At 39.6% G+C, this 15,891-nt stretch overlaps 1 protein-coding gene across 1 annotated transcript in view; it reads right to left on the minus strand.

The window, feature by feature from the left end:
• CLPX (caseinolytic mitochondrial matrix peptidase chaperone subunit X) overlaps positions 1 to 15,423 on the minus strand; it is a 43,833-nt gene extending 28,410 nt beyond the window's left edge. The window contains exons 1-3 of the mRNA XM_072809163.1: positions 15,131 to 15,423; positions 4,128 to 4,288; positions 2,446 to 2,563 (exon numbers count right to left, since the gene is read on the minus strand). Coding sequence (XP_072665264.1) covers positions 2,446 to 2,563; positions 4,128 to 4,288; positions 15,131 to 15,209 — 358 coding nt within the window. The 5' untranslated portion in view covers positions 15,210 to 15,423. The remainder of the gene's footprint in view (positions 1 to 2,445; positions 2,564 to 4,127; positions 4,289 to 15,130) is intronic.
• Positions 15,424 to 15,891: the final 468 nt, after the last annotated feature.

The raw sequence follows: 15,891 nt of genomic DNA on the forward strand, positions 1-15,891 counted from the left end.
ATGTGGGACTCAATCCCCAGGACCCCAGGATTATGCCCCAGGCCGAAGGCAGGCTCTAAACCACTGAGCAACCCAGACGTCCCTCTACCTTTTTTATAAAGGGGGGGGGGGGGTACACACATATATTCATCAGGCAATTAAAAACAATTTAAAATGACAAAAAAGTGGACAAATATCTAAACAGTCTGTTCATAAAAGAACTATAAATGATCAAAAAGTACATAAAAAGATGTTTATGAACAAATAACCAAATAAACAGATTCAAATAAAATGAATAACCCGAGATTCAACAAACTCTTGAATTTCCAGTAAGCAGACACAGAAGATCCTCAGCATTCAAAAGAGATGCATTCTGAAGAGACTTGTATTATGGGTCTGCAAAAATCAAGACTGGAGGGCCTTGTCTCACTGTTGAGGTCCTATCACTCCTATGCAGTAAAATTCCAGAGGACAGGACAATGTCATGTTTATCTGTGTTTATTTTCTAAGCCTAGCAGTGGCTGTCTCACAGATGTTTGCTTACTAAATAATATGTAAGTATCTACTACTCTTTTACTTTTTTTGTCCCCATTCTCTACTCCCATATTCCTCTCCTCAATTAGAATTCCTAAAGGAAACCATCTCAGCCTTGAGTAGATTATATAACATAGAAATAGTGTTTTCCACACCTCGTCTTATTGTTAAACATACATATATTCTGGAATACCACCCAAAATCTACAGAATCTCATGTCTTGTGAAGAGAATCTATATGTTGAACAACAACCCTCGTGATTAATAGGACCTGGCAAGTTTTGAAAATACTGTGGGGGAAGCCCAGGTGGCTCAGCGGTTTAGTGCCGCCTTCAGCCCAGGGTATGATCCTGGAGACCCGGGATCAAGTCCCACTTTGGGCTCCCTGCATGGAGCCTACTTCTCCCTCTGCCTCTCTCTCTCTTTCTCTCTCTGTGTCTCTCATGAATAAATAAAATCTTAAAAAAAAAAAAAAAAAAAAGAACGAAAGAAAAAAAATACTGTGTAAAATAAAAAATAAATGTAATCTCAACAAGAGCTACTTTACCCCTAAAGAATTCCAGTTGCTAAAAATGTACGGGATAAGAACTTCCAAATAGCAAATCTTCATAGCACTGTGTCCATGGATGAGTTATTTAAACTTGATAAATCTTAGCTTATAAATTAAGGATATTCTACATCCTGACAAAAATAAGATTGTGAGAATAAAACTGTATATACTGGCGTTTATTAAATATTAGTTTCTTTCCTTTTCTACTATAAAGGATTATTCTCTAAGTCTACAAAGATTGAAATCTTTCTCGGAGGAAAAGATAAAATTCTTGATTAAAATATGTTTCTACAAAAAAAAAAAAATATGTTACTATGACACTGCCATTATGAATTGAGCAATTCTCAGACCTTTTAGCAATTTTATTATTTCACACAAAATTTGTTAATAGCAAATATTATTCAGAAGTTACATTATCTAGTTCTACCATTTTCATTTTATGTTGCAACCAAATTAGTATTCATTCAAAGTGATTCTTCTCTTTGACCTCTTTCCAGGCAACAATGTTAAGAGAATCTCAAACATTCCACCTACAGAATGGAACTGCTTTAAAAGGTCTTTCCAAAGGTGTAAAAACATGCTACAACATAACAATGCTTTTTCATACAGTGGCCAATTAATATCAATGAAAAATGTGAAACTGTAACTGAAATCCCAATGATTTGGATTAGAATAGAGAGAATCTTCTCCAGCTAATCATAAGAAACTGAAACTTCTGCCAAATCTCACCACTGACTTTTTCACAGTTTGACTATATAGTAACTGACATGTAGTAAGTACAATGTAATTTACTCTTGAATCATTACCATTAACTCTAATCATGTAGGTAGGGGGTTATCTGATTCATGAAACAAAAGATTTACAGTAGCATCTGTATTCCAGGGAGAGGTACTGACATTAACAGCAAAAACAGGACTACTGATTTCTCCCTGCTCTTAGTGTCTGAATCATTAATAATCATCATACTTTCTAGAATTGAGGGCTTTCCTCCTGTTGTTACTTAGGATAAATACCTTAATATATGAAAGACTGACCTCTCCAGCTGTATGAGATGCTCAACAGTTATTCAAAGAATACAGTTAATGAATACAGAATAAATAAGCCTTCATTCTCCTACAGCTCAACTGTTACATCCAAGAACACTCACAAAATCAAAATTTGAAATAAACACACACAAAATAAAGAAGGAAATAGTCTTCTTATATTATTTTTTATGCCACAGTGCAAAGAATTACCAGTCCAGGGGATGTTTAGTATTTGGTGAACATAAGACTGAATCATGTAAGTTCAGAAAGACCATATATCTTTATATATATATTTCTATGCAGCCTATGATTTATAGAAAAGGTAGAGAAAAAGAACAACAGAAGAAGTAATACTTACACACAAAGGTCTCTACATGAGTGCACAAGTCGCCACACTTAGGACACCTCAGTTGGTTTCCACCTTTCCCTGAATTCCCAGAGCCTGATTTTTTACTGCTTCCCTCACTTGCTGATTTCTAATGTTAGTAAAGGAGAAAAAGAGAGAGTGTCAATTATTACTTTCAGGCAACCATTTTATAATGTAACAAATATAAGCAAGATAGGTTGTAATTAATCTGACAATTTTTCTAATTTCTTTTTTTTTAATTATTTATTTATTTATTCATAGAGAGACAGAGAGAGAGAGAGAGAGGCAGAGACACAGGCAGAGGGAGAAGCAGGCTCCATGCGGGGAGCCCGACGTGGGACTCAATCCCGGGTCTCCAGGATCACGCCCTAGGCTGCAGGCGGCACTAAACCGCTGCACCCCGGGGCTTCCCAATTTCTACAATTTCTAGAATGGAATTATTAGTATAATTTACATCTCTAGTATCACTGGTATCAAAAGATCTATTTACCACAAAAATAAAATCAGTTCTAGTAAACACATATATTTTACATGTATTCCTTCCTCACATAGTATGAGTTTGTGTAATAAAGTGTTCTTTCCATGACTCGATAAACACTAGGAAAAAAAGTTACTACAGGTAAAATACATTTCAATGAAACTGAATCAGGACTTACTATCATGACAAAAAGTGACTCATAACTTCTTGAATCTAACTTTTCTCATCTCTAAAATTTTACCTACTTTAGAGAGTCACTATTAGGATCGAGTGTGAATAGGAAAGCACCTAACATTTTGTCTTGCATATAACATTAACTCAAGTCTTAGTAAAATTCACATATTAAAAGAAACTGGTAATAATTCACTGACCCAATACAATCACCAATCATCTACTTGCTAGCTACAGAGTAGTCCAACATTAAGTCACAGAGATACCAAAAATTTTTAAGTAAAGAATGAAGTGGGGTTTATACTATCATGTATTGTTAAGAGTTTTGTGTTGGGGCACCTGGGTCCTTTGGCCCAGGGCGTGATCCCAGAGTCCCAGGATCAAGTCCCGCATCGGGCTCCCTGCATGAAGCCTCCTTCTACCTCTGCCTGTGTCTCTGCCTCTCTGTGTGTGTGTGTCTCTCATGACTAAATAAATAAACAAAATCTTAAAAAAAAAAAAAAAAAGGGTTGTGTGAAAGCAGAAATTATGGCTATTCCTAATTCAATCTACAGAGTGCTGACTGCATAGATAATTTAACGAAGCTTCTTTATTACTTTGTGGAGTGTTAGAAATCTTAACTACTGCTGACTAAGTGCAATGCTTATAAAACTATTTTATGGTTGAAACTAAAACAAAGTAAAATTATATAAACTTCTTCCTATCATTTTATATATTTCACATTTCCTACAGAAAACATATAAGCCAGGGATGCCTGGGTGGCTCAGTGGTTGAGCCTCTGCCTTCAGCTCAGGGCTCACATGATCCTGGGGTCCCGGGATTGAGTCCCACATTGGGCTCCCTGCATGGAGCCTACTTCTCCCTCTGCCTGTGTCTCTCTGCCTCTCTCTGTGTCTCTCATGAATAAATAAATAAAATCTTAAAAAAAAAAAAAAACATATAAACTGATACAGAATACTATTATTACATTTAATTGCCTGAAGGAACTCAAATATGTATATAAATGCCAATAAAGATAAAATACCTTATTTCCATCTCCAGAGCCATCTTTACTTATGCCATCTTTTGATGCAAAGTATGCTGGTGTTTCTGTAAAGGTTCTAAAGGGAGCTCTTCGTAGAATCTGAGTTTCAAAGGTCCCGAGCCTTCCTAAAACGGGTATATGAATGCGGCCACAAGAGATACCTGGAAATATGATGAAATTTATTAGTCTATACATCAAATATTAACATCCTTTCAATAAATTCCCTGAAAACAAAAATTACTTAAGTATAAAGAGACTGAAAAAGCTACAGTTTTCACAGCAGTAGTAACAAAAGGGTAGAGAAAATAGTGACACAATCAGAGGCAAAGTCCCCATAAAAATAGGCCGGACCTGGGCCTCTTACAGATTCCAGGTACATAAAGATGTTTCTTTCTGGGCCTCTTGTTTGGAAGTGAAGAAAGACCACCCAGGTTATAACAATGAGTGGCTCTGAAAGTGTGAGAGATAAGCAGTTCAACATCTGCCTCACCCTTAGGGGAAAAAGGCTATTTACATCCCATTCTTATTCTTACAGTATTTCTACCAATGAAAATAAGCAAACTCTTATCTGTCTCCTTGACTCTTTGGGGGGTAATATCCTAGACAATGGAAACAAACTTCAAATATTCTTTAAAAAGTTAAGCATGTGGGGATCCCTGGGTGGCTCAGCGGTTTAGCGTCTGCCTTTGGCCCAGGGCGCGATCCTGGAGTCCCACATCGGGCTCCCGGCATGGGCCTGCTTCTCCCTCCTCTTGTGTCTCTGCCTCTCTCTCTCTATGTCTATCATAAATAAATAAATCTTTAAAAAAATAAAAAATAAAAAAAAGTTAAGCATGTTCATTAAAACACACGTTTTAATGAAACATTTCAATCCTATAAAAAAACGTAATTCAGTAAATACTATGTAACGGCTATCCTGCCTTCAAACATTTTAACCTTTTACTATATTTGAAGTTAAAATTATTAAAAAGGGTACAGGTTAATCACTGACTTCTGTGGCAAAAACTTTTTCCGTAAAGGACCAGGATAGTAAATATTTTCAGCTTTCTCAGCTATGTAGTTTCAGTTCCAACTACTTTGTAACATGAAAACAATATGCAAACAAATGGGTGTGGCCAGATTTGGTCTATGGGATCACTGTTAGCTAACTGGTTTTTCTCATATAAATACAAAATAAACCCCTAAATAAATTATAGTCAATGGCAAAAAGTCACACTGCATACTATAAGGCAGCATTTCCCAAGTTGGTCTTTAAAAGAGTGTTCCCTACACAAGAAAATCCAGCAGTGGTCTTAGGTTAAATAAAATTCCACAGATTTCAGTATTGAGTATGGTAGAGCTACTCACAACCCTGCATAAGCTAACGTACAACGTACATTAATGAATCCTAATGAATTGCCAAAGGAAGTTTCCCAGCAGTGTATCAGAGTGCTGTTAGCACGTAATAACAAAAAGGGGGTAAAGGGGTTAAAATTAATACTTAAATAAATTTAAGAAATTGATTTTATCTCCCTCATTTTATTCCCTGAAAAATTCTCAACTCAGGCTTAAAATTTTTATTTCTGTACCTGTTAGGGCTTTTCAGAGATCATGCACATATGTACATATTGTACCCAAACACAAAAACTGGTTTAAAGTTACATCCTTCCAGGGGCACCTGGGACTGGCTCAGCTGATTATGAATTCAACTCTGGATTTTGGCTCAGGGCATGATCTCAGGGTTGTAAGATCCAGCCCTGCACTGGGCTCTGCACTGGGCATTGAGTCTGCTTAAAATTTTCTTTCTCTCCCTCTCCTTTCTGCCCTACCCCACCCCCCCTTAAAAAAATAAAATAAAATAACATCCTTTGAACAATTCAAAAGCAACTGCTTAGTTATATGTGACTTTTAGTTTTTAAAAAATATTTTATTTATTTCAGAGAGAGAGAGAGAGAGAACACATGTGCAAGCACAAGCATGAACAGGGGGAAGGGCAGAAGGAGAAGCAGACTCCTGATTGAGCAGCCCAGATTGGGGGGGCTCCATCCCAGAACCCAGTGATCACGACCTTAGACAACGGCAGTTGCTTAACCAACTGAGCCACCCAGGCACCCCTAATTGACTTTATTAACTCCAATTTTCTAACATATTTGTGTACCCTGTTAGAACTAGTTTCTTTAGCTATTTATTGCCCTAGGCCATCTCCAGTTCCACAAAATACAAAAATAAAATGATCAAACTTCAGGAAAGATATAAATAAACATTCTCATCTCTATATAAATTCAAAAACAACACTAAAAAAAGGATTAAGATTTATAACAGGGGATCCCTGGGTGGCGCAGTGGTTTGGCGCCTGCCTTTGGCCCAGGGCGCGATCCTGGAGACCCGGGATCGAATCCCACATCGGGCTCCCAGTGCATGGAGCCTGTTTCTCCCTCTGCCTATGTCTCTGCCTCTCTCTCTCTCTCTCTCTGCATCTCTATGAATAAATAAATAAATAAATCTTTAAAAAATTAAATTTTTTAAAAAAATATTTTATTTATTCATTCAAGAGAGACGTGGGACCCCAGAACATATTTCTAATAAACTGCCAGAATATACTAATGTTAGTCTGGGGACCACACATTTTTTATTTTTTTTAAAGATTTATTTTAGAGAGGAAGAGCAAGAGAGAGAAAGTGTGCACACAAGCTGGGTTGGGGGCAGAGGGAGAGACAGAATCTCAAGCTAACTCCCCGCTGAGCATGGAATCCCATGCAGGGTTCCATCTATAACCCTGAGATTGTGACTGGAGCCAAAAGCAAGAGTTGGCTGCTCAACAACTGAGTAAGCCAGGTGCCCTTGGGAACCCCACTTTTTAAAACACAGTACTGGTCAGTTTAAAAGATTAGTCACTTACCAATCTTATAAAATCTTCACAAAAATCACTGTAGTCATCTAATCAGGAGGCTGTTTTTTTTTTAAGATTTATTTATTTATTCATGAGAGAGAGAGGCAGAGACACAGGCAGAGGGAGAAGCAGGCTCCCTGTGGGGAGCTCAATGTGGGACTCCATCCTTGGACCCAGGATCACGCCGCCCGAGCTAAAGGCAATGCTCAATGGCTGAGCCATCCAGGGGTCCCCTTATCAGGAGTTTTAAGCCTTTTTTGTACCATGAACCCCTGTAGGAGTCTGTGAAGCCTACAGATGGACCCCTTCTTACAATAATCTTTTTAAATGCACAGAACAAAGTACATGACAAAGGAAACCAATTTGAAGTACTTATTAGAATATTTTAAAAATCTGTTTCTTGCCAACATCATACTCAAGGGTGAAAAACTGAGAGCTTTATCTCTAATGTCAGGAAGAAGATAAGGATGTCTAATCTCACCACTTTTATTCAACATAATACTGGAAGTCCTAGCCACTAGCAATTTGACAACATAAAGAAATAGAAGGCATCCAAAATGGTAAAGAAGTAGAACTCTATGTGATACTAAATATAGAAAACTCTGAAGACTGCACCAAAGATATGAATTCAGTAAAGTCACAGGATACAAAAGCAATGTACAGAAATCTGTTTCATTCCTAAATGGTAAAAAATGAAGCAGCAGAAAGTGAAGTCAAGAAACATCCCATTTAGACAGAACATGAGAGACTCCTAATTCTGGGAAACGAACAAGGGGTGGTGGAAAGGGAGGTGGGTGGGGGGTGGGGGTGACTAGGTGATGGGCATTGAGGGGGGGCACTTGATGGGATGAGCACTGGGTGTTATGCTATATGTTGGCAAATTGAACTCCAATAAAAAAATAAAATAAAATAAAAATAAAATAAAATAAATAAAATAAAATAAAATAAATAAAATAAAATAGAAAGAAACATCCCATTTACAACTGCACCAAAACCAATGAAATATCTAGGAATAAACTTAACCTAAAAGGTGAAAGACCTGTACTCTGAAAATTATAAAACACCGATGAAAGAAATTCAAGATGATGGAAAGACACTCTATGCTCATGTGTTGGAAGAATACTGTCAAAACATCCATACTACCCAAAGCAATCTACAGATTTAAAGCAATCCCTATTAAGACACCAACAGCATTTCTCACAGAGCTAGAACAAACAATCCTAAAAGTTATATGGACCCACAAAAGACCCTGAATACCCAAAGTAATCTTAAAAAAGAAAAAGAAAACTGGAGGTATCACAATTCCAGACTTAAAGTTATATTACAAGCTGCAGTAATTAAAACAGTATGATACTGACACAAAAATAGACACATAGATCAGTATAATGGAAAACCCCAAATAAATCCTCAATTTTATGGTCAATTTACCCTCAACAAAGTAGGAATGAATACACAATGGGAAAAAGACAGTCTCTTCAAAAAAATAGTGTTGAAAAAATTGGACAGCAACATATAAGGGATTGAAACTGGATCACTTTCTTTCACCATACACAAAAATAAATTCAAAATGTAATTCAAAATTCAAATAAATGTGAGACCTGGGGCAGCCGCAGTGGCCTGGCGGTTTAGTGCCGCCTTCAGCCCAGGGCCTGATCCTAGAGACCCGGGATCGAGTCCCACGTCAGGCTCCCTGCATGGAGCCTGCTTCTCCCTCTGCCTGTATCTCTGCCTCTCTCTCTCTCTGTCATGAATAAATAAAAAAATAAAATCTTTAAAAAAAAATAAAATAAAATAAGACCTGAAGCCAGAAAAATCCTTGAAGAGAGCACAAGCAATAATTTCTCTGACATCAGCCATAGCAACATTTCTCTAAATATGTCTCCTGAGGCAAGGGAAATAAAAGCAAAAATAAACTATTGGGATTATATCAAAACAAGAAGTTTCTGCACAGTGAAGGAATCAACAAAACTAAAAGGCAACCCACTAAATAGGAGAAGATATTCACAAATCACATACCAATAAAGGGTCAGTATCCAAAATATATAAAGAACTGATACAACTCAACACCCAAAAAACAAATAATCCAATTTAAAAATGGGCAGAAGACATCAACAAACATTTTCCCAAAGACATCTGGATGCCCAATAGACACATGAAAAGATGCTCAATATAAGTCATCATCAGGGAAATACAAATCAAAACTACAATGAGATATCATCTCACACCTGTCAAAATGGCTAAAATAAAAAAACACAAGAAACAACAAGTGTTGGCATGGATGTGGAGAAAAAAGAACCCTCTTGCATCGTTGGGTGGGAACACAAACTGGTACAACCAGTTGGAAAACAGTATGCAGACTCCTCAAAAAATTAAAAATAGAGCTACCCTATGATCCAGTACCCAATACTACTGGATATTTATGCAAAAAGTGCAAAGACGCTAATTCAAAGGGATACATGCACCCCTATATTTATTGCAGCATTATTTACAATAACCAAACTATGGAAGCAGCCCAAATGTCCAATGACAGATGAATGGACAAAGAAAAGGTAAGATAGATAGATGAACATTATGCAACCATAAAAAAGAATGAAATCTTGCCACTTGCAATGACAAGCATAGACCTAAAGAGTATTAAGCTAAGTGAAATAAGTCAGTCAGATCGTACCATGTGATCTCACTCATATGTGGAATTTAAGAACTAAAACAAAGGAGCAAGGGAAAAAAAAGATAAAGAGACAAATCAAGAAACAGATTCTTAATTATAGAGAACAAACTTTTTTCTTTTTTTAAAGATTTTATTTATTTATTCATGAGAGACAGAGAGAGAGAGGCAGAGACACAGGCAGAGGGAGAAGCAGGCTCCATGCAGGGAGCCCAATGTGGGATTCGATCCTGGGACTCCAGGATCATGCCCTGGGCCGAAGGCAGGCGCTAAACCACTAAGCCACCCAGGGATCCCTATAGAGAACAAACTTGATAGTTACCACCTGGGAAGTAACTAGGAAGACCAGTGAAATATGTGACAGGAATTATAGAGTTCACTTATTTTGGAAAAAAGAACAAAATAAAATAAAATGGGCTTCTCTATAAACAAAATTAAATAATATTTAACAGCTTTTTATTTATAAAATTTATAAATAAAGGTTTTATTTATTTATTTGAGAGAGAGTGTGCGCATGGTTGGGGAGAGAAGAAGCAGACTCCCCGCTGAGCAGGAAGCCCAAGGCTGGGCTGGATCCCAGGACCTCCAGATCATGACCTGAGGCGAAGGCAGACCTTTAACCAACTGAGCCATCCAGAGGCTCCTTTAAGAGCTTTTTAAGTAACTATCATGATCTCAAAGTAGTGGAAAGTATAAAAAATATCTTGAGATATGAACTGTAATGTGTTAAGAAAATATTTCTGATTTTACTTGGTAACAAGTCCACAGATATTTATAATACTACTGTGAGTTGTTGCCTACATTTATAACTGAAGGAAATGCTACATTTCAATTAGTGATCAATGAAGATAAAATTAACAGAACTTCTGAATTCTCTCTGGACACTTTGGAGGCCTGTGAACCTCAAGTGAAGAACCCCTATAAAAGTCAAAAAGGGAAGTATTTCTGTAAAGTGTATTTCGAAATACTTGGCAGCAACAAGAGAAGACAGTTAAACGCTAAACCATTTACAAAACTTTTGTCATACAAATAAAATATTCTGAGTTTTATAGCAGTTATTTTTAAAAAGAAATACTAGAATAAAGTACATTGATTTTAGGGCTATTAAGAACTAGGATAGAGCACCTGGGTGGCTCAATGGTTGAGCATCTGCCTTCGGCTCAGGTCATGATCCCGGGATCAAGTCCCACATTGGGCTCCCTACAGGAAGCCTGCTTCTCCCTCTGCTTATGTTTCTGCCTTTGTGTGTCTCTCATGAATAAATAAATAAAATCTTAAAAAAAAAAAAAGATCTAGGAGAGTAATTTATTCAACTTTTAAATATTTGACTTCCTATATTTAACCTTAAACAAAACATTCCTTAGATTCAGCTTAAAAGATAAACTGATCTTTAAATTTTAGAAATAGAATAAAAAATTTTAATTTATTATCTTTTTGTAGTGACAATATTTAAGTGTATAACAATTGATGATATGGCAACTCAAATTAAATGCTTGCTTAACCACCTGGCCTCTAATGTCAAATAAACATTGGGGAAAAAAATTCAACAAAAAAAAAGCCAGCAACTTAGTAGATACTTATTGCTTTTATTGGTCTCAAATTTTCATTTTATGCCCAAGTTATTATTTCCTGAATTCCAAATACTGCTTTAAAAAAAATTTTTTTTTAAAGATTTGAGAGCCTGCACATGCACATACGAGCGTGGGGGGGTGGGGTTGGAGGGCAGAGAGAGATAGAAGGAGAATCTCAAGCCGACTCCTTGCTGAGTGGGGAGTCCAATGCAGGCCTCCAACCTCAGGTTGCCAAGTTTATGACCTGAGCCAAAATCAAGAGTCACATACTCAACTGACTAAGCCACCCAGGAACCCCTGAATACATATGAATAAAGAAAAATAACATCAGTCCTATAATAGTTTTCCTCAAATTTAAAAATGTCTGATTAGTTTTCACTAAGGCTAGTCTGCTGGTCTAAAAAGGAATATGCCAGGGATCCCTGGGTGGTTTAGCGGTTTGGCACCTGCCTTCGGCCCAGGGCATGATCCTGGAGTCCCGGGATCGAGTCCCACGTCGGGCTCCCTGCATGGAGGCTGCTTCTCCCTCTGCCTGTGCCTCTGCCTCTCTCTCTCTCTCTCTGTGTCTCTCATGAATAAATAAATAAAATCTTTAAAAATAAATAAGTAGGGCAGCCCGGGTGGCTCAGCGGTTTAGCGCCACCTTCAGCCCAGGGCCTGATCCTGGAGACCTGGGATCGAGTCCCATGTCAGGCTCCCTGCATGGAGCCTGCTTCTCCCTCTGCCTGTGTCTCTGCCTCTCTCTCTCTCTGTGTCTCTCATAAATAAATAAATAAAATCTTTTAAAAAAATAAATAAATAAAATAAGTAAATAAGTAATAAAAAGGAATATGCCAAGAAAATGTTTATTAAGAAATAGTTTGCAGAAATAAAGATACTCTATCATTTATTTGCTTTGCCTTATTTAATTTATATTTAACAAAAGAGAGAAACTTAAAATCTAGCTAAAAACTGTTAAGGTAGGCACATTACACAACTATTATGAAAATTATGGGTGCCAACATGTTTGAACATCTTCACATCTTCACTTACACCCTCATGAGGTGACACCCTTTCACTGGACATGGACAGAAAGTAGTGAAAAACCAAGGGAGGTACATGTGGTTCCACAATTCTCACAGCCAAATTCAGATGAAGTACTGTCATTCAGATTTTCAGAATTTTGTAAATGGAGTCAAGCATTTCTAAATGTACATATTTAGAATGCAAATTGTTGTGTGTGTGTGTGTGTGTGTATAATGTACTTTGCATATACATGTGTTAGTATACAAATTGAAAAAGTATCAGCAATTTGGGCAGAAAAAATATTTAAAACTTCTACTTTACTATAGGTTTCTTTTTCTTTCTTTTTTTTTCATTTATTTATTCATGAGAGACAGAGAAGAGAGAGAGAGGCAGACACAGGCAGAGGGAGAAGTAGGATCCATGCCAGGAGCCCGACACAGGACTAGATCCCAGGACTCCAGGATCATGCCCTGAGCTGAAAGCAGATGCTTAACGGCTGAACCACCCAGGCGTCCCTAGTACAGGTTTCATATTCAAAGAGAACAGTGAGAAAAAACACATTAAATTGGAGATACATATAGCCAACCAGGAAAAGAAAACAGATCCAGTATCTAGTATGGCAAGTTACCAAATAATTTTCAAACTACTGCTTAAAAATTTTAAAGTCTAAAAAAATAAAAAATAAAAAATAAAAAAAATAAAAAATAAAAATTTTAAAGTCTAACACAACAAATGGAAATAAGAGAATAGTACTATATTTCAAGAGAGCACTGAAATCTCTACTTTTATTTTTACTTCATTCTATAATTTGTTATAAGACTATTTTGATTTTGATTACATTCTTTATTACCTATATTATATTGTTGAGATTCTTAACTCTAGAAGAATGTACTAGAGTTAGTACATTCTAGCTTAAGTACAATTCTGAATTTTCTTTCTCTTTTGCCTCTCCTCCTCTTTCGAAATATCCTAAATAAAAATAACCTTTCTGGGGATCCCTGGGTTGTTCAGCAGTTGAGTGCCTGCCTTTAGCCCAGGGCGTGATCCTGGAATCCCAGGATCAGATCCCACATCCAGCTCCCTGCAAGGAGCCCGCTTCTCTCTCTGCCTACGTCTCTGCACCTGTCTCTCTGTGTCTTTCATGAATAAATAAAATATTTTTAAAAAATTAAGAAAAAAACCCTTTCTGGAGTCTTTTAAAAGTCATTAAAGAAAATATCTCTATATTGCAGACTAGTGTATACTTTTAGAGTTTCTATTACAGACAATACACAGTTTGTTAATGAAGTCTTGAGTAAGTCTTAAATCAATGTGAAAACCATTTGATGTTTCACTGTCATATAAAAATACTAAATTCTACAAGGATATGAGGTAACATCCTATTTTTTAGGATTCATTTACTCCTTCCCAGCGAAGACAATGGTTCAGTATTTCTGAAAACTTCTGGTAAACTTAGAGCAACAAATATGATAATACCTAAAGCTGTTAATTTGTGTTGCTTCACCTAATGATATATTAAATTTTAAAATCACTGTTCCGTAAAGAAGAATTACCACATGCCTCCTATGATTCCATTTAACAATACAACTGACTGGAATGGTTGAGGAGCTTTGTCAAAGACGACTTCTCTGCCCAGAGAGAACACACACACACACGCACACACTTTACCCGCTTCTGGAAATTATATTATTGTCTGCTTTAGTAGATTTAAACTTGCAGATGAGGACTTGTCCACCACTCTATCTCCAGCACCAAAACAGAGCCCAGCACACAGTAGACCCGCAAGAAAAAGATGTCAAATAAACTTAAAGGTCAAACCCAAAGCGTTTTCAACTCAAATTCCTGGAATAAGAACATCTGTTGTTCAGGTTTAACAATGTCTTGGAACAAAATTCACTCCTTTACATTTCTGTATCACTTTACAAACGCTCCTGCCCACCTTACTTCACTTATTCCCGCTTTGTGAACTCAACTGTCGCAAAATAAACCTTCAGTGAACGGTCAAGGCATTCATAAAAACCAGGCAAAGGGGGGCTTTTCAAAACCTATCCAAGGATCGTTGACAAGCCAAAATAAAACGAATTCGTCTAAAAGTGCCTGTAACAGGATCTAGCCTGTCGTCTGATATTCATAGATTTGGGGAAGAGGAAAATGGTTTCTTTTCCGGGCTCTATTGGCTGGGATGACACACACACAGCTCCTGATAAACAGAAAGTAAAGGTAAACAAGCGCCAGCCCTGAAGACACTCTCTCGGACCGTCAAGTTGGGAAAACCGGCAAACGACTGCGGAGACATTTAGGGACTTCAGAAACCGTGTCTGCGGGAATCTCCCGCACCACCCCGGCGGCTTCCCTGCGGGCCGCGAGGGCTTCCCGGCGCCGGGAGGGCTGTGAACCCCAGCTCAGGCTCCGGTGCAAGCGGCCGCACAATGACGGTGACAGCGTGGGTGTCGCGCGGCCTGCGTCCGGGACGGCCAGCGCGGCGCCCCGCGGCCCCCGGGGAGCCCCAGCCCTTCCCCGGGCGCCTCGACAGGCCGGAAGGGAAGCCGGCCGGGATCCGGAGAAGCAGCCGCCGCCGGGGCAGGTGGCAGCAGCCGGCGGACCTCCGAGGACACTTCTGAAGGCGAGGAGCATTTCGTGCCTCTTTCGGGGCTCCTGCTAAGCGGCCACATTCCGGCCCCAAAGTCAAGAGGCCAGAATGCGCGCAAGCGGGGGGAGCGCAACGGATTTACTTCAAATTAGAGAAACAGCTGCCCCAGAGGTTGGCAGAGCCCCATCCCACGAGCAAAGCGGGAGGGGGGGGGTGTCGCACAGGCAGGGTGGGGCAGGCCTCTTGCCCTCCCCAGGATCCCCACCGCCGGCCACTGGCTCAGGTGAGGGACTACTTCGTTACCTCTCTGCGCGGAGGCGAGCGAAGAGGTGATGAGCCGCGCGGCCGCCGCGCCGCAAGTACAGGCGCCGCAGCCGGACATCTCGGCGGGGCCTAGGCCGGGGCTTTGCCCCCCGCTGCCCTCCGGGTCTCGGCGGCCCGACTCCTATTCGCAGGGCGCGCTAAATTGGCTCCGGACCGTCCCGCCGGCCCCAGGCTCAGGGCAGAGTTCACCTGCCTGGCAGCCAGGCCTTCGCGCTCTTCGCACCCGACTGCCGTCTACTCTGTAAAGTAGATACTTAAACCCCCTCCCTCCCTCCCCCTCCTCCTCCTCCTCTTCCCCCCCCACCCCCCTCCGCCTACCGGGCCCGGGGAGCGTGCGCGCGCCTGCGTCCTAGGCCTAGGGAGGGGGCGTGGGCACGCGCTGCGTGTACGTGCGTGAATCACCGACGAGCGGCGAGGGGAAGGGGGCGGTGACCTGGGCGCCAATGAGCGCGCTACGGCAGGCGTCCAGCCCCAGCTGGGACAACTACAGTTCCCGACATGCAATTCTTCCCGAAAGCGCCTTTATCCTAGCCTCGAAAAGGGAGGTGCGGACGCTCGAGTGATGCATGCCGGGAGTTGTAGTCCCAGGCGGTCGCAGTAATTCCTGGCCTTTTTCGGTTGGTGGCAGGGAAGGTCAAAGTGTGAGACTGATGGCTTAGCCAGCCCCAGCCCCAACCCCTTGGCTGCTGCTACACGCTTCAGATTCAATACATTCCTAACCCCCAGGGATTCCGCATCTA

This window comes from Canis lupus, chromosome 32 (genome assembly GCF_048164855.1).
Source record: "Canis lupus baileyi chromosome 32, mCanLup2.hap1, whole genome shotgun sequence".
NCBI lineage: Eukaryota > Metazoa > Chordata > Mammalia > Carnivora > Canidae > Canis > Canis lupus.